The sequence below is a fragment of the Diabrotica virgifera genome, chromosome 10 (genome assembly GCF_917563875.1).
Source record: "Diabrotica virgifera virgifera chromosome 10, PGI_DIABVI_V3a".
In the NCBI taxonomy this organism is placed as follows: domain Eukaryota; kingdom Metazoa; phylum Arthropoda; class Insecta; order Coleoptera; family Chrysomelidae; genus Diabrotica; species Diabrotica virgifera.
The window spans coordinates 143,485,371-143,506,210 of NC_065452.1; the positions used below are offsets into that span (position 1 = coordinate 143,485,371).

At 32.0% G+C, this 20,840-nt stretch overlaps 1 protein-coding gene across 4 annotated transcripts in view; it reads left to right on the forward strand.

The window, feature by feature from the left end:
- LOC114340735 (nuclear factor 1 X-type) overlaps positions 1 to 20,840 on the forward strand; it is a 123,685-nt gene that overhangs the window by 41,982 nt on the left and 60,863 nt on the right. For all 4 annotated transcript variants that reach the window (XM_050663180.1, XM_050663181.1, XM_050663182.1 and 1 more), the window contains exons 2-3: positions 13,099 to 13,254; positions 18,781 to 19,156. In XM_050663180.1, coding sequence (XP_050519137.1) covers positions 13,099 to 13,254; positions 18,781 to 19,156 — 532 coding nt within the window. The remainder of the gene's footprint in view (positions 1 to 13,098; positions 13,255 to 18,780; positions 19,157 to 20,840) is intronic.

The window sequence follows — 20,840 nt, forward strand, 5'->3', positions numbered from 1 at the left end:
ACCTCATGCATACACCATTTTTTTCAACTTTTTATAAACTATATTTTTGCTAAGAATATTTTTTTCAGTAAAATACTTACTTTTTGAGCTATCTCCGAAAACCGTCCAGAAACTTGTCTTTTTTTTTTGTTAAAAATGAATATATTCACTCGCAAATAACTCGAAAAGTATTGAATTAGCGAAAAAACTCTACAGAACAGAAGTTGTTTAGAATTAGTCATTTTATGCAATCCCGGTCTTATTTTGAACGTATATTTCTTCACCCCCGAGAAAAAAATTTTCACCCCGTATTTTCCAATTTTTGTAAAATGGAGGGGATGTAGAATTGTAAACTTTTTCTCATATAATAATAGACAATTTCAACTACCTATTCCCAAATTTTCATCCTTCCTTTATTTTTTTGGAGGTTTTCGTAAAATTTTGCGTTCCTTGATCGGGCTAGTAGTCTCAGTTGAAGATCGAACTCTGAACAGGTCAGTACCTTCCTGAATTTTACGAAAGCTTGTCGAGCTTGCTCAATGCGACATTTTACTACCCTGTCCGATGCCCAGTCTTCAAAAAGCCACATTCCCAGGTATTTAAATTTGCTCACTCTTTCAATGGACTTGGTATTCAGTGTTATGGTGGAGTTTTCAAGTGCATCCAAGTTTCTGGAGATGATCATGAATTTGGTCTTTTTGGTATTAATCTCTAATTCCATTCGCTTACTGTATTCTCCGCAGGGCCTATTTTACCACTAGGCCAGTGAAGCACCTGACTCGGGCCCGCATTTTAATGGAGCCCGGAAAAATCATCAAAAAATTTTTATTGCAATAAAACAAGATAAATTTTCAAATTTGTCAACTGTGGTCTTAGAACCACATGAGCCACACTTTGAAAATCTTTCTACGTATCATCCACAGTAAAATCAGAGATACATGTGAAGAAGACCAGGATGAAACACAATTTGGCTTCAGAAATTTACTGGGAACCCGGGTCGCACTCTTTGCACTAAATGTATTATTGCAGAAATGCCGAGATCAAAGGAAATACGTATTTGCTGTATTTATTGACTATGAGAAGGCCTTTGATCGAGTACATCATCACAAATTAATTAAAATATTTAAGAATTAAGGAGTTGATAGTCAAGATGTACGAATCATAGAAAAATTGTACTGGCGTCAAACAGCGACAGCTTGCATAAAAAGAAAATCAACAGAAATATGCAAAATACAAAGAGGTGTCAGACAGGGTTGTATACTGTCCCCACTGTTATTCAATTTATATTCAGATAGAATATTTAAGGAAGCGCTCCATATTTTGGAATGGGGTGTGAAAGTTAATGGAATTCTGATAAATACAATCAGATATGAAACGATACAGTTATTTCAAGTAATGATATGAATAGATTACAACACCTTTTAAATGCCATTGGCACAGTGGGAAGAGAGTTTGGCCTAAACAGAAACTGTTCAAAAACAAAATACATGGTATTTAACCGTTTGGCCCATCAAGATTCACAGTTATATGTATGTTTATGGTCATATAATTCAAAGAGTACCCAGTTTTAAATATCTTGGTTGCCATATTACTGAACAACTAGATCCAGATAAAGAGATAAAATGTAGAATCAAGATAGCCCGCACGACATTTTTAAAAATGAGATCATTCTTCTGTAATGATAACTTGCAACTTAAACTTCCAAAGCGCATGATTAAATGTTACATTTGGTCAGTCTTCTTGTATGTTGAAGCATGGACATTAAAAATATCGACCATTAATCGTTTGGAGGCCTTTGAAATGTGGCTGCACAGACGTACACTGAAAATACCATGGACGGCTACTCTGACAAGTGTGGCAGTCCTTAGGAGAGCAAATGCTGCCCGCGAGCTGCTTGATAACATCAAATATAGAAATATGGCGTATTTTGGACACGTAGTAAGGGGAGACCGGTATAATATTCTTCAACTTATTATGATGGGTAAAATCGAAGGACACAGAGGAATTGGTAGAAAGCAGGTCTCTTGGTTGAAGAATATCCGGGAGTGGACAGGAATAAAGAAAGCAGAACAACTATTTAGAATAGCTCGAGACAGAGACAGTTTCGCCATGTTAATCGCCAACGTCAAGAGGACTTGATAGGGCACGTTAAGAAGAAGAAGAAGGTCTTAGAACAATTAAAAAATTTGATATCAATATTAACTAATTAACTTAATTAATATTATTAATAAATTATATTTAGGGGCCCGAAAATTATGTAGTGCCTCGGGCCTGATTTGAAGTAAAATAGGTTCTGATTCTCCGATTATAGTGACAAGTTTTTGAAGATCGACTATGTTGTCACAAATTAAGACATTATCATCAGCATATCATATGTTGTTGATCAATACTCCGTTCACTTTGATTCCCACCTCTGCATCTTCCAAGGATTCCTGAAATATGGCTTCCGAATAAATGTTAAATAAAAGAGGGGAAGCACACATCCCTGTCGAACACCCCTTCTTATATGTATGGGTTTGGATATAGAATTGACTATTATTAATTGTGCTGTTTGATACCGTACAAGTTGTCAATGCATCTTATGTCTTTTTGGTCTATATCAAGTTTCTTGAGGATCTTCATTAACTTGTGATGTTGGACAAGATCAAACGCTTTTTAGTAATCTAAAAAGCATAGGAACTCCTTCCTCTGATCGTGACAATTTTGGACCAGCACCTGTGTTGCTACTAATTATGCTTCTGTTATTCCTAAACCTTGGCTAAACCCGAACTGAGAATCACTGATGTCCCATTCACATTTTTTGTATAATCTTTTATGTAGTACATATTTAAAGTTAAATTGTGTCCTTCAAAATGAACTGCCCATTTCCCTGGCTTGTGAGTCAATTAGCCAGACAAATTTTGCACAGAAAGCTTTCTTTTGCTTTTGCTAGCCCTTTTGTTATTTTCTAGGTCCCTTATTATTTCTTTGACTTCATTCAAAGTTGTTCCTCGCACGCCCCTTCTTAATCTGCTTGCCAATCCTCATTTCCCTCTAGTTCCTCTTGGTAGTCTCTATCTAACAGATCTTCGAAGTATTCTGCCCCTCTGTTTAGTTTTTCTTTTTTTTTTTTGCAATACTTATTTCGTATTATATTCTTTTTAGTCTCTCTGGATTTCTTATTTTCTTGATAGAAAATTTTTTATCGCTTCGTTTATTAAGATTTCTATATTTTTCAATTACTTCTCCAGCTGTTCTCTTTTCTTCTTTCTGCAATTTTTTAACTTCTCTTGTTCTAGCCACATAGTTTTCGATCGTATTTTGGATATTTTCTTTGCGTCTTTGTAGTTTTGCCCCGTTTCTTCTTGCCAAAGCATTCCTACATCTAACCAGTATTGCCGTCTCTTTTTATTCCTATACACTTCTCCGCTGCTTCCAATATGGCTGTCTGTATCGTCTAGCGTTGTATTTATTTTTTCTTACAGTATGTTTATTATATGTTTCTCTTGAAGGCGCCTAATTGGTACTTTAATCTGTCTCCAACATATTTTCATCCCTATAACTTTACCACCAACCCTTAAAAATTTTGTAAACCCAATTCATCCTACAATGAGAGTCAAGACGAAGAAAATGATGGGACGGTATCAATCAAAAGAATAACTAACCAGGAGGCTGAGGAACCTGCCAATGCTCTACTAAACTATGTACATAATATACAGGGTGTAACAAAAAGACAGGTCAAAAATTAAATCACATATTCTGGTGGGACCAAAATAGTTTGATTGAACATAACTTACCTTATTACAAAAGTGCACATAAAAAAGTTACAGCCCTTTGAAGTTACAAAATTAAAATTGATTTATCGAAAACTATTAGAGATTTTTAGTGAGAATGGACATGTGGCATTCTTATGACAAGAAGATCTTAAAATATATAAAAGTAAAATTTGTGCACCCCATAAAAAATTTATGGTGGTTTGGTTCCCTTAATCCCCCCCAAATATGTGTGTATGAAGTGAATTTGTGTATGGCATGAAGATATTAATGGTGGGAAATGAAAAAATGAAAACGAAGAGCAATATAAAAAACAAGAGATAAAAATAAATTCAGAATTGCCAACTAGAACTGTTTTTTTCTTCAGGCAGTTTAAAAACACATATTTCGAAGTTGTTTTAGTAGAATTATGTTTTTTATTTTATTTGTATTGCTTGCATATTAATATTTATAATTATTATTGCTTGTATATTAATATTAGCTATGTTTAATTTCGTTAATGTATCTCTGTATATTAGCTTGTGTGTGTGACATTATTTTACCCTGATACTATTCTTTGTTTCACTTTTTGGTTGTTATTTTACATTTATTTATAACAGCATTTCATTCAAATATATACAGTTCAAAACATATTCATGCAAATACCTACATTAAAAACACAGAACGAAAATTAGTAGTCAGTGGAAATTTGTCAGTTTCTAAGGTTATGATTAGTTAAGATATGATGGATATGATTTCTACAAATGAAGACGTGTTGCAAAAACGCATCTTCAAAATCATCGTTTAGCACAAATTGTAATAGATATCGAAGTCAGTCCAGAAATTGAAATCAGAAGAGGAGTTAGACCGGGCTGTATTATGTCTCCATTACTATTTAGTGTATATAGTGAAGCCATTTTTGAAGAAGCACTACTATCTCAAAGTGAAGGAATCGTAATTAACGGAAGATCTATTAACATTATAAAATATGCAGATGACACTGTGATTATGGCAAGCTCTGCTGAACAACTCCAATTACATACTACTAAACAAAATAAACAGTTTTCTGAAAAATACGGACTAAAAATGAATATAAAAACCAAATACATGATAATAGCTAACAAAACAAAAATACAAACAAACATCATCATCATCATCGCATCTACACTCCTAGTGGAGTGATTGCCGCCCTCTTTGGGTTCTTCCGATCAGTTGTTCGCGGTGAATCAATCCGCATTAACATTTTGGTTTTACAATTGGTTGTGTGACTTGGCATCTTCTACAATTTTTCTCCATTCGTTCCTCTTTTTGCTTATGGTTACCCATTCTCTGACTCCCATCTTCTTATGGTCCTCGACTATCTGGTTCTCCCATCTAGTTTTGGGTCTTCCTCGTGGTCTGCCTGATACAGGTCTCCATTTGGAAATTTTCTTGATGACGGCTTCCGGATTTCTCCTTTCTATATGTCCCATCCATCTGAGTCTCTGTGCCTTGATAAATCTGACGATGTCTTCTCCTTTCAGAAGTCCTCTTACTTCGTGGTTCATGAGTTTTCTAAATTCATTATTGCCTAAGTTTAGTGGACCTGCTATTCTCCGAATTATTTTCCTCTCTAGGATCCTCAATCTTTCTTCCTCTTTCTGGGTCAGACACATTACTTCAGCACCATATGAGATTACTGGTCTAATTGCTGCTTTATAAATGTTCAGTTTAGTATTCTGAGTAAGCATCTTATATTTGAGGAAGTTATTGTATTTCCAGTAGGTTCTGTTTCCTGCCTGGATTCTTTCACTGATTACGATGCTTCTATCATTAGTTCCATTAACTGAGACTCCAAGATATTTAAAGTGTTCTACCTTTTCAAACTCATATGCACCAATATTTAAACTTGTCACATTAACTGGATTTTTTCTTGAGCATATTAGGTATTTTGTTTTATTTTGATTTATTTCTAAACCCCTTTTGGATGCTTCTTTGCATAACTTCGTAAATTCTTCCTTTAAACTGTTCAGGTTTCTGCTAATTAATGCTATGTCGTCAGCATACGCCACAAGTTGCGACGTGGATGTTATAATTGTACCTTTTATTTCTGTAGCTCTTATTGTTCCTTCTATTGCGACATTAAATAATGACGTTGATAAAGAGTTACCTTGTCGTATCCCACTTGCTATTTCTATATTTTTGGTGATACCGTTATCTGTAATTATTGCTGCAATCGATCCTTTCTTTGTTATTTTCGTAAGTTTTATAAGTTTCATTGGTATATCTAGGTTTTTCATGTCTTCTATTAGGTCGGGTCTTGTTAAGCTGTCAAAGGCTTGCTTGAAATCTATGAAAATGATGTGTAAGTCGATATTATGTTCGTAACATTTTTCAATTGACTGTGTGATTATGTGAACTGCGTCGATTGTTGACCTTCCCTCTCTAAATTCGTGCTGGTAGTCTCCTATTTTCGTTTCAATGTATTTTGAGAGTTTTTGTCTGATTAGTGCTGTCAATATTTTGTAGCAGCTGTTTAACAGTGTTACTCCTCTATAGTTGTTGCATTTTGTAGTGTCCCCTTTCTTTAGAATCGGAAATATCCATCCAGTTTTCCATTCTTCGGGCATTCTTTCTTCTTCCCAAATCCTTGTTGGGATACAACAAGGATTACCTACAGACAGTTGGGAAATACAAACAAACATACAGCTGGGAAATGTACTGATAGAAAGGGTTGATAAATACATCTACCTAGGAACCTGAAATTCAGACAATGATGATCAAACGACAGAAATAAGAGGCAGGATAGAAATAGCAAGAAATGCGTTTGTAAAAATTAAAACAATTCTCATACAGAACAAGTAAAAACTTCGTTTGTATAATGGTATAAAAAGTTTATTGAAAAACTATTAAAAAGTCATTTAAAAGGATTCGCAAAACGTTTTCAGTCTAGACCAGATCATCTTCAGTGCGTTCTGCTTAGTACATACATGAAACTAGCAACCTTATAGAATAGGTTACATCGAGAAATATGATTTCATCGTTTTACCGATGTTAAAAGATAAATTTAAGAGTGCTCAAAGGGCAACATGATTCACTGCTCGATGGTAACGTGTGGTACTTGCCAGTTCGATGGGCACAGACCAATTCTCTGCAACAAAGACCTTAGATTAGAACTAAGAGTAAGAGCTCATTGGTATACCCAGATGGTATGTGTTTTCCATACTGCAAGATGGACTTGAAAGCTAGACATTGAGACAAGTATACATAAGTAAATAAGCTACAGTCATTTGCATTGTGGATGCTTAGAATAGCATGGACTTAGAAGAAAATGAACACGGAAATTTTACGAGAAATGGTCAAACAAATACGAAATAATAAACACAACAAAAATAAGAAAGTTATTATATCTAGGACATGTAATAGGGGACAGCAATATGGAATGCTAAAACTTATAATACAAGGAAAGATAAATGGAGGAAGGAGTACCTATAAGAAGGAGAATGTCATGGTCGAAAAATTTAAGGGACTGGTTTAAATCCAGTTCCACAGAACTTCTCAGAACAGCAGTAGATATAGTAAATGTGGTGATTATGATATCCAACCCCCGATTGGAAGACAGCACTTAAAGAAGAAGATATCTAAAAAAATCTGTATGAATGTTCTTCCTTGCAGATGTTTTCCTGTTTTTTTAGATAAATAAATAATAGTTGATATTATTCTATACTATGAATGTGCTTACTTGTCTTCTACATAATCAATTTTGCAGTCACTTCTTTAGCTCATTGTTCAAATAGTTCCTATCATAAACTAAAGCAGTGCAAATGAATAGGTATAGTCTATTTACTACAAAAGCAAGATTACGTAGGTCAAAATTTCTGACGTCAGAGCACTGCCAAGACATTGCAATGTGACTTTTCATCATGACCACGTTTATATCATTACTTGTCAGAGATATTTTTCTTTGTTTCTGTTTACTATACAAATAATATCAATAATTATTTATTCTAATTAATGATGTCAATTGGTTTTCATTACTTGCCGAAATATATAAATTAACAACAATATTATCATAGTGCAGGTATAATTATTAAAATAGATCATCTAATATTATTTCAAAACTAAATACTGTAAACGCTAAAATTCAAAAAAAAAACGCTTTCTGATCTTTAAATCTAATAATAATCTTATTTCTAATAAACCTAATCTAAGAGATCTAAATTTTTTAACTTACTTCTCTACAGTTAATGGTCAAAGCGAACCCCATCATTTCGTATATATATATATATATATATATATATATATATATATATATATATATATATATATATATATATATATATATATATATATATATATATATATATATATATATATATAAATTCGGGTTTAAAACGTCCTCCGACGTTGTCCGATGCCTTGTTACCAATATCTTCTATCATTGCAGTTTTCATCTTCTAATCCTCGTACACTCATTGATCGTCTTACTCCTTGTATCCATGTCGTTCTTGGCCTTCCTCTTTTTCTGTTTTTTGTGGGTATCCATTTCATAATTTTCTTTGGCAGTCGTTCCGCCCCCCATTCTCTGAACATGCCCGTACCACGTTAATTGTTTTTTCTCAATGCATTCTGCAACCTTTTCCTGTAAATTCATTCTTCGCTTTACTTCCTCATTTCTAACCCGGTCCAATCTCGATGTTCTACTTGCTCTTCTTAGGGCGTCCATCTCAGTAGCTTCTATTTTTCTTTTTTGGTGTTCCTTTATTCTCCATGTTTCGGATCCATATACCAATGTACTCTTAATCATGGTGTTTTATATTCTCATTTTTCTTTGTTCCGCTATCTCGGTACTCCACAAAACTCCGTTCATTGATTTAATTATCGTTCTTGCTTTATTTATTCTGCTCTTAATTTCTGCATCTTCAGAATGCGAGGAATGTGAGGACGATCCATTATTTCGTTCTTGTTCAAAATAATCTATTAAAGAAGCATTTTGATTTGGTATGATTCTCAATACAAACACAATCATAATAGTAATAAATAAAAACCTACACAACAATAATGACAGTAGTTTTCAAATTAAGCTATATTTAATATGTAGGTATTTATAAAAACAGTACAGTTTTTTATTTAAAGCTATATTTCGAATCAAATTGTGTACGAAATGAAGTATTTAAAAATGTAGCAACACAGAACTGTCATATCAGTAGCATACGATTTTCTAATTTATTTAAATAAAATTATTATTTTCTGGAGTATTTAACCTAAAGGATTGTTTCATAAAATCTATATTATTAATATTAAAAAATGATTTTGGTTATTTAATTAATATAATTCTAAAATTCTCAATGTAATCGCGATTACGTTTTTCTTATTATAATACCATGTTGACACTTATGCAAGATCGGGCAGTTTCGTATTGGTGTCGAATAGCTGTGCTAGAGAAATGTCAATTTAAAAGTTAATATTTATTTACGTTAATTAGCATTACAAATATTTTGGCGTACTATTAATATATTTCGGCTAGTGATGAAAACCGATTGACATCATTAATTAGAATAAATAATTATACAGGCTGTCCAGAAACTCTAGCGACAAAATAAGACAGGATATTCCTCAGATAATTTTAAGAGAATTTAACCAAATTCACCTAGTCCGAAAATGCTTCCTAAGGGAGCTAGAGCTCTTTGAAGATGGCGTCTTGTAATTAGTTTTTCTTAAATACATCCAGAACGCTTCTATTTAGAAAAACAAAAATTGGTACGCATATTTATCTTCCAGAGATAAATCGACTCCATCCATGGTGACTTTCTAGTACCAGTCATAGGCGTCCGTTTTGGGTGGGGCAACGGTTATTTTATGGCATAACTTTTTTGTCTTTAACTTTTAAGTACTTTTGATACTGGATTATTAAATTGTGAGGTATTCTAGTACTAAAAGGTACTCTTGCTTTAAGTCGGTAGGACACACCGTTTTCTAGAAAAATCGATTTGAAAATTTTTCGTTTCCTGAATTTGAAAAAAATTTTGAAAATTTAAAAAACAAAAACGGTGTATTTTACCAACTTCGAGCAAGAGTAACTTTTAATACTAGAATACCTCAAAATTTAATAATCTAGTGTTAAAAATTCTTAAAAATTAAAGACAAAAAAGGTATGCGATCAAATATCCGTTGACCTACCCAAAACGGACGCATATGACCGGTACTAGAAATTCACAATTAATAAAATCGATTCATCTCTAAAATAGAAATAAATGTACCAATTTTAGTTTCTCTAAATAGTTTTTTTATTGAAATTTTTTTTGATATTCAAACAACGAAAAATTTTCAAATCGATTTTTATAGAAAACGGTGTATCCTGTCGACTTAAAGTAAGAGTACCTTTTAGTACTATAATACCATACATTTTAATAATCCAGACTCAAAAGTGCTTAAAAATTGAAAACAAAAAAGTTATGTTATTATATATCTGATGCCCTACCCAAAACGGACGCCTATGACCGGTACTAGAAATTTGCAATTAATGGAATCGATTTATCCTTGGAAGATAAATATGTGTACCAATTTTTGTTCTTCTAAATAGAAGCGTTCTGAAGATATTTTAGACAAACTAATTACCAGACGCCATCTTCAAATAGGTCTAGCTCCTTTAGGAAGCAATTTCGGACTAGATGAATTGGGTTAAATTGTCTTAAAATTATCTGAGGAATCTCCTGTCTTCGTTTGTCGGTAGAGTTTCTGGACACCCTGTATATAGATATTACTTGTCCAGTAAACAAAAACAGAGAAAATATCTGACAAGTAATGACATAAACGAGACCATGATGAAAAGTCACATTCTAATGTCTTGGCAGTGCTCTGACGTCAGAATTTTTGACCTACGTAATCTTGCTTTTGTAGTAAAAAGACTATACTTAGCATCGTTAAAATATTAAGACAATGTACAGGAATGTATGTGCTAGCTCTTATTTTTCTTTGTGAGCCAAATTTTCATTTGATAAAGCCACTTTTGTATTATTTATCTGTGTAGATGTGTGTGCACGTGGCATCTCAGTAGTGTTATTTATATTTATTGTCACAACCAATAGTCTAGAGACCACAACTTGATCACCGTGACATTTTCAATAATTTTGATGGGTCCACCCCAGTTTTTTTGTATATTGGGGTGCTGATTACGAATTTAGAGGATGGATTTCAATCCCAGTGGTCAAACAATTGCTATAAACAATTTAATTGTTTATAAGGCTCTAGATCGTAAACTAAAAGACATAAAAAATGCGTTTGAAATAAAATTTATTCATTGAAAAAAAAAACAAAGAAAATGGCGTTCACTAAATTTTAATTCAATAATATCTATAAATTATGTTTATTGCTCAAATTTGCTTAAATCCCTTACTATAAACAAATTAATTTACAAATTTTTAAAGAAAATTAAAACTTCAAACGAGCCTAACTTTATTACAACTAAAGATAAAGTAATTTAATAAATTTTGTTTTGCACTATTTTATAATATTTCGAGTTCTAATTACTGGATTAAAGTTCAGTAAACGTCATTTTCTTCGTTTTTTTTTTCAAGGAAAAAATGTCATTAAGGAACAATGTTTTATCTCTTTTAGTTTGCCATCTAGACTAGAGCCTTATAAACAATTAAATAGTTAATAATAATTTTCTGACCGCTCGAATCGAATTCCATCCTCGAAATTAGTAATCAGCAATCAAAAATACATATAAAAACTTAAACGAAATCATCATAATTAACCCCTGTTGAGCTGGCGGAAATTAAAAAACAAATAGGGCTAAATTATGAGCTATTTATGAGCATTTATATCTCGCAGATTAAAAATTTTGAGCTCGTTACACTGCGCAGGAATTTAAGGATTTAATATTGGGGGGCTGAGTGAATATTGGCTCAGCCCCCCACTAATTAAAAATAGAGATATTAAATCGATTTTTGCGACAGAATTACGAGCTATTTTTGAGCTTTCGAAGTGACATCGTTTCGATTTTTGAGCTAATCCCCTCAACCTCCAAACAACCCTTTATTTGATTCAACTCAAAAGAAAAATGGTGAGAAGAATTAAAATATATCGTATCATTGATATAATTCGTATAGCGTACAAATTCTAGGAATACACTTTTAAAATATGTACGTGCATTTCGATTATTGAGCTACAACCCCTTCGCAAGAAAAACCTCCCCACCTTCTCGGCTTAAGAGAGAATTACGAATAATTATAAAATGAATAAATATTAATTCCAGTAATTATTTTATACATATCCTTTCAAATAAAATGTAAGAATAATATGTAAGAAAATGAAATGTTGTGTTGTAATATAGAATTTAAGATTAAAATTTTTAAGGAAAATTTACCTTTTATTACTATTCACGTATTTATGTAATTCACAAAAAACGAAATTTAAAAAATTATTGCAATTAATTAAATTTTTTTTAATTTATGATTTACACGATGTAAATAAATTATTGTATACCTTGTGTTATTAAAGAATTAATTTAGATAAAATATAAATTAATATTCTATGATTAGATACTTATAACTTATAATTTTTCGTAGAGTTTTTTGAGAGCTCATAAATTAGTAAACGATATATGTAGTAGCAAAATAATTAATTTTATTAATTTTAATTACAATTCTCTCTTAAGTCGGGAAGATGGGGAGGTGCTCTTGGGAAGAGGTTGTTGCTCAATAATCGAAATGCGCGTATTTTAAGAGTTTATTCTTAAAATTTATATGCTATACGAATTATATCCGCGATACGATATTATATTTTAATTTTTCCCAACATTTTTCTCTTGAGTTGAATCAATTACAGGGTTGTTTGCGGGTTAAGGGGATGAGCTCAAAAATCGAAAATATATCACTTCGAAAACTCATAAATAGCTCGTATTTCAGCCGCAAAGATCGGTTCAATACCTCTATTTTTAAGTAGTGACAAAGTAGTAGTATCCTTACAAAAAATATTAAATTCAAAAAATATTAAATTACTGCTCGGTTTAACGAGCTCAAAAGTTTTAATATCTGGGATATTAAAGCTCATAGATAACTTGTAATTTAGCGCTATGTGTTTTTAATTTCTGTATGGTGAGGGGAGGGGAAAGGACGGAGGGGGATGGGGGATGGGGAAGGAAGGAAGGGGGGAAGTGGGGCAGCTCAACAGGAGTTCAGAATTGAAAAGGCCGCGGTGGCCTAGCTATGGTCCCTAGACTACAAAGCAACAATACTAACACACGATCATGTCCATCCTCTTGCTAGTCCTAACTGTTACTGCAAACTTCAAACAATGCATAATGACCATTTTTTGTTGAATGTAATAGATATATGTAAATTAATAGTCCTTCTCTATTAACTTTTTGGAAAGAACATACTGACTAATATGAAATTTTTTGCAGGACGAATTCCATCCCTTTATTGAGGCACTTTTGCCTTTTGTTAAATCCTTTTCCTACACATGGTTCAACCTGCAAGCTGCAAAGAGAAAATATTACAAAAAACATGAAAAACGAATGTCCTTGGAGGAGGAAAGACAATGCAAGGAGGCTTTACAAGTAAGTAGATATGATATTAGTTGTTAGATACACTTGTACATAAACATCTGAAACCGTGAAAGTCACTCAGGTGGCAAATCAAGGAGAGGGGAATTCAGTTGAACACGTTGGTGCAAAGAGTAAGTATCGATTTAAAATGCTACATTGCGACATTGCCAGATAAAATCGTCGAATAATGAATAATTGTGTATTTAGAATAAATTTAATATTTTTTTAATAAACATGAATATTACACGTACCGTGAAAAATAGCACACTTAGGTCCGGTACTAATCTCGATTAACAGGCGGTTAGTTAACCGTGGTTTAATCAGGACCCCTTTAGGGCCTCTTGCGTTGTAATAAATGCAATTATAATTATTATTATACTTATTTATAATTATAATAATACTTGTAATTGCATTTATTACAACGCACGAGACCGTAAAGAGGTCCTGATTAAACCCCGGTTAACTAACCGACTGTTAATCGAGACATAAAGTACCGGGCCTAAGTGTACGTGTACAATCCCGTGAAATTATACAAAATGTTTTAAAATTGACACAGGTGGGCGCAGAAGGAAATTTTACTGTTAAACAAGTAGGTAACCTATAAAACCGAGAAACCTTTGAAATCTGATTGATCTGACAACGTCGCGTAACCAAAGTTTTCGGTAGGTCTGACCTTGACGGTTCCAGATTATTGACTTATACGCCCTTTTTCCTAGATAAAAATTAAAAAGTTAAATACTAAATTTCGCTAAGTAGTTACGCCCCAAAGAAAAGAAAATGTCTTGTTTACTAACCACAAGTAGGTAACTTTGCCTTTGCCTTTGATGTATTTATGCCAAGTCCGTTATTGAAGCATTCTCTAGTGACTGGATCTCTAAGTAACTGGATCTGTAAGATTTTCGATACATTCAGCCATGATCGCTGTGTCATCTGCATATCTGATGTTGTTAATAGTTTCTCCCCCAATTCAAACTCCACATTGCCCTTGCAAGGCTTCACAAAATATTATTTTCGAGTACACGTTAAATAAAGTTGAGGGTAACAGACAACCTTGTCTGACACCTCTTTGAATGAAAATTGTGTCTGTTTCTTTATCGTCTACCAGAATAAAAACTCCTTGATTTTAATATAGATATTGTAAAAGTCTAAGATCTTTATCATCTATTCCAATCATTTCTAGATATCTACTCAAACAACTCAATCATGTTGGATCCTATCAAATGCCTTTCAAAATATATGAAACAGACGTAAATTGGTTTCTGTACTTTCCATAATATTTCAGGTAATGTTAGCATTAAGAACAAAATTTCCCTTGTTACCAATCCTTCTCTGAAACCGATTTGTTTATATCTATGTATAATTCACCTAAAAAATATTTATAATCAAAGAAAATATTCCACTAAATTTGATTAAAATCGATTAAACCGATTTTGCATACCTATCTAGTAATTTTGCAATCAATTTTTTTTAAACAATTGGAATTCTTTAAATTCTTGCACAGCAAAAATTAAATCATATGGAACATTGAGAACAAAGTTTCCTTTGTTCCCAATCCTTCTCTGAAACCGATTTGTTTATATAATTCACCTTGAAAATCTTTATAATAAAAGAAAATATTCCGCTAAATTTGATTAAAATCGATTAAACTGATTTTGTATATCTAGTAATTTTGCAATCATTTTTTTTAAACGATTGAAATTCTTTAAACTCTTGCACAACAAACACTAAATTATATGGATGGAACATTGAGAACAAAATTTCCCTTGTTCCCAATCCTTTTCTGAAACCTATTTGTTTGTATAATTCGCCTAGAAAATCTTTATACTAAAAGAAAATATTCCGCTAAATTTGATTAAAATCGATTAAACCGATTTTGTATATCTAGTAATTTTGCAATCAAATTTTTTTAAAACAATTGAAATTCTTTAAATTCTTGCACAGCAAAAACTAAATCAAATGGAACATTGAAAGAAAATTTCCCTTGATCCCAATCCTTTTCTGAAACCGATTTGTTTGTATAATTCACCTAGAAAATCTTTATAATAAAAAAAAAATTCCACTAAATTTGATTAAATTCGATTAAACCGATTTTTCATAGTAATTTTGCATAGGTAGTAATTTTGCAATCAAATTGTTTTAAAACAATTTAAATTCTTTAAAATCTTGCACAACAAAAACTAAATCATATGGAAGGATGCCAATTTTTTTATAACACTCCACCTATCCCAACATACTTTGCATAATTGCAATCTGATTGTAAACGATTGTAAAATTGAATTGATTTTAATGACGTTTGGTGAGCTATTTTACGATATTATAAATATTTCTTACACGAATTATAGAGGTCCTATCTGCCAAATTCAAAATAACTCGTCTGTCATTTTGTACATAATATAATGTCATTTTGTATACAAGGTGTTTCAAAAAAAAAAGTAACACCGTCTCTAGGATAGGTAAAAAACTGAAACATAACTGGGGTTTGCTTAGAAAACATTGAAAATAAATAATCATTTCGTTGTAATACGAAACAAAAGCCGCCTTATTTTTCAGTTTGTTCAGAGAATAAGCACCCTAACCGGTTTAATTGATTATTTATTTATATTAGTTCTACTCCTACTGAGTATGCGGGACCATTTTTCGTTGGAATTTTACCGCGCTGGACAAGCTAGATGCTACTTTTAGATCTCCCTCTGCCTTTTTTGCTCCGGCAATTCGTTGGTTTTATAAACCACGAAGTTGTTATCAGAAAATTGGTCCCAATAAAGTTTTATTTTTGATATTAGTCTAATTTAATTTTATTAAAAATAAAACTCTCGCTTGTCTTAAGGAAATGTAGCTACTACATCCATGTCATCATGTTATTTCGTTCTGAACCGATACTGGCAGCCCGAATTTTAGTTTGTTCAGAGATAATTAAATATGCACTCTCTGGTGATTACCTCATAAGGTTTGAAACCGGTTAGGGTGCTTATGGTACTCTCTAGTCTGGGCGCCAAATAGAGGTCACCGTGTCCTTTTCAATTCTGATGGACAAACTCAACGGTTTCTTATGGATTTTGGCTGCTGATTACGATTTTCGAGGGTGGAATTCGATCCGAGTGGTCAAAAAATTGTTTATAAATTGTTTATAAGGCTCTGGCTCATAAAATAAAAGACATAAAAAATAATGTTTTAAATAAAATTCGTTCGTTAATAAAAAACGAAGAAAAAAAAACGTTTACTAAACTTAAATCTAACAATTAGAAGTCAAGATATTGTAAAATTAGTGCACAATGCAAATTGCAAATTGCAAAATAAGTATTTTTCGAAGCTTTTTCGATCATAACTCGGCTTCTACGCACAAAAATGAGACTTACAAGGTCTCATTTTGAAGTTTAATAAACAGGCCTCCAAAAAAAGTTTGTTAAGTTACTTTGTCTTTATTTGTTTTAAAGTCATATCCGTTTGAAGTTAAAATTTTGTTAAAAAAATTGTACAATAATTTATTTGTTTATAAGGGTTTCAAGCAAATTTGAGCTATAAACATTTATACTTTAATTCACAATAATTATAGAAGATCTTAAAAGGAACATTTTGAGCTTAAGAAAATGTTCGTATGTTTATTTTTGGCCAAGATATCGATATTTTAATAGCGTGCTCTGAGGCGCGAGATTGGCTCACCTCGTAAAGGTTCACGCGCTAACTTCTCGATGCCAATTGTAATTTCTATGTATTTATATATATATACGTTATCTTCATTTTTCATTTTTGAAGATCCTAATAAAATTTCATCACATAATTCTTATAATTAAATCATCATACTCTACCTCGTATCACCTTTCATTCTATTTGTTTTGTCTTCTATTTTTTGTACGAAATGAGAAAAAAAAATTAAAAACTAATATTTCAGAAATATAACTAAAAAGTAGGTTGATATTATTTATTAATACTATTTTTACAAACATTTTCTTTCATGTATCTGCATCGAGATATATAGGGAATCTCAGCTTTTTTACATCTGCATCAGTTCTTACAGCAATTTTTACAGATACATGGTAGTACTAAATCTGATCTTGAAGGCATTAAAATTAAAACTTTTTGGGGCTTCAGAGTTTCGTTATCTATATGGTATCCATATGCAAGTGGATCAAGTCCTTTTGCAGTATATTCGAGGCACGTTCATTGTGTGTACACCACATAAAATGCTCGTTTTATATGCAATTGTATTGAGTTCGATGTTGGTGGCATATCTTCAATAAGAGAAACGCCTCCATGGTCCTATAAACAAAAGCGTAATTCATCAAATGGTTTCACATTTTCTGAGTTATTCAGAACCTTTACCAAAAGTTCTTCCGCTAGTTTAAGGTTTTTCTGAATAGATAACTCCAAGAAATCCATAAATGAAATTTGTGCTATTAAAATATCGATATCTTGGCCAAAAATAAACCTACAAAATAAAGCCTACGAACACTTTCCTAAGCTCAAAATATGATTAATGTTAATTAAAGTATAAAAATGTTTAATACAAAAATTTATTAAAAACCCTTATAAACAAATTAATGTACAAATTTTTTAAGAAAATTATAACTTCAAACGAGTATAACTTTAAAACAAATGAAGATAATTTGACAGTAATTTGACAAACTTTGTTTGGAACCCAATTAATTAAGCTTTAAAATGAGACCTTGAAAAGATCATTTGCATGCGTAGAAGCTGAGTTACGATCGATAAAGCGTCGAAAAATACTTACTTGACTGTGAGCCGATCTTGCGCCTCATAGCGCGCCATTAAAATATCGATATCTTTGCTAAAAATAAAGCTACAAACATTTTCGTAGGCTCAAATTGTTCGTTTTGAGTTCTTCTATCATTGTTGTTAATTAAAATATAAATTTTTATTGCTCAAATTTGCTTGAAACCCTTATAAACAAATTGATGTACAATTTTTTAAAGAAAATTATAACTTCAAACGGGTATAACTTTAAAACAAATAAAGATAAATTATTTTAACAAACTTTGTTTGGAAACCTATTGATTAACCTTTAAAATTGAGACCCTCTAAGGATCATTGCATACGCAGAAGTCGAGTTACGGTCGGTAAAGCTTCGAAAAATACGTATTTTGCAATTTGCAGTTTGCATTGTGCACTAATTTTACAATATCTTGAGTTCGAATTGTTGAATTTAAGTTTAGTAAACGTTTTTTTCTTCTTTTTTTATTAAGGAACAGATTTTATTTGAAACATTTTTTTTATCTCTTTTAGTTTATGAGCCAGATAAACAATTAGATTGTTTATAATTGTTTATAACAATCTTTTGACCACTCGGATCGAAATCCACCCTCGAAATTCGTAATCAGCAGCCAAAAATCCATAAGAAACCGTTGGGTTTGTCCATCAGAATTGAAAAGGACACGGTGACCCCTCTGGCGCCTAGACTACTCTGAACGAACTGAAAAATAATACGGCTCTTGTTTCGTTTAACAACGAAATGATTAATTTATAAAAAAAAGTGAATGTTGTAATAGTGTTAGTTTTAGCTAATCCTAATATTCTTTGCAGAACGAGAAGGCGGAAGTCAAGCAAAAATGGGCGTCTCGTTTGTTGGGAAAGCTGCGCAAAGATATTACTCAAGAATGTCGTGAAGACTTCGTCTTAAGTATAACTGGCAAGCGATCCGCTGTTTGCGTCCTCTCGAACCCTGACCAAAAGGGCAAAATGCGCCGAATAGACTGCCTTCGTCAGGCTGATAAAGTTTGGCGACTTGATCTCGTTATGGTGATATTATTTAAAGCAATTCCTTTAGAAAGTACAGATGGTGAAAGGTTAGAAAAAAATCCAGACTGTTCTCAACCTGGACTTTGTGTTAACCCATATCATATTAATGTATCTGTTAGAGAACTGGACCTCTACTTAGCGAATTTCATCAACAGTCATGGTAAGTCTTTTTTAGATCTTAAAAGAAATAACACTATTTTTTCATCAACATTTAACAATTGCAACAGTTTTTAAAAACGTCATTAAAAGACAGCACAAAAAACACCCATCCATCTAGAGAAAGCGAAGGTGACAGGCAGAGTTTGTTCTTTTTCTTAGCATTCTATCGTCCATTTTTGGACATAGGCCTCTCCCAACTCCTTCCATCGGTCTCTATCCTGAGCAACATACTTCATCTTATCTACCCATCTACTCTGTAGTCTCAGTGACGGTTTAAGGCATCATGGGGCCCTAGGCAGCCATAAGAAGTAGGCCCCTTTATATCGACCATTTACTTAAAACAAATTTAGAGATATTTATGTTGTTTTGGGAAGCAGTTACTCCAAAAATAAATTACGACAATGTAAAAAAGATCATTTTTCTTTTCTTTTTACATTTAGCAACAACTTCTCATTAATATTCCATAGTTAATATGCCAAAGAAAAAAGGGATATTGTGTCGATATGTGATTTTGCCCTCGGTATGAGTGCCACCCCTTCGGGGGTGAAAAAACAGACATTCAAAATAATGGATAACTGATTAATTCTAAGTAAATTTTGTTCTATCAAGTTGTTTCACTAAATCAATACTTTTTGAGTTATTTGCGAGTGAATATGTTCATTTTTCAACAAAAAAAAACACCTTTTTAGACGGTTTTTCGCAATCTCTAAAATTAAGTATTTTATCGAAAGAATATTCTTAGAAAAAATATAGCGTATACAAAATTTAAAAAAATGGTGTATGTATGAAGTATGTAGACCCAGTATAAGCAGAACTGGAGCTAATGAAAGTTAGATTCTTATTCGACAAATTCCAAATCAAATATTTCAACGTAAATTACCAAAACATGAAACACTTTTCGGTGAAAAATCATCACAACTTTTTTAAAGTGTTAAAAAAGTTTTATTTTTGTTTTTATAACAAGTTTCAAGTATCAAAATTAAGCAAGTAAAGCTTAAAATAATGTTGATTCTTTTTTTTTGGCACAAAAATCTTGAAAATTTATGAAAATCTTGAAAAAACTTATAAGTATAGTATCTATATGATCTGTAAGTTTTCTCCGGTTCACAGTGCTTATATTTCAAAACATTGGGATTTAAAGTAAAACAATTTTTTTTAAATTTTGAAAAAAAATTGTCTTTTTTTTCAAAATAACTTAAAAATTATTAGTGGTACCAAAAATCTTAAAGAGTAAAAAATATAGGTTTTGATTTTCTGAATATTTCAGATCTTTGCTTTTTTGGGAGATAAAAATTGGTTAAGATATGACTGTTCAAAATTTGCATACCCTGTGTAGAGAATTTTTCATTTATTAAAAATTAATAAATGAAAATAGTTTCTATCCTTGTGGGATCGGTACTCACCGGAGGTACCGCAGATGTTCGGATACAATTAGCGTCTCTTTGCAAAAACAATGACGACTTTGCTAACTAACAAGACATTTACTCAACACACACACTACCCACTACACTAGGTACCTGATTTGAAATATTCATTGTACCATGCCAATGGTTATTAGTTTTCGAGGGATTAAACCAAAAAAAAATTGCATACACTTGTGATTAGTGATTTGTTCAAGCTATTTCTACTACAGCCCTTTTATAAATAAGCACTTTATACCGATAAAACTTACTGAGCATATGAAC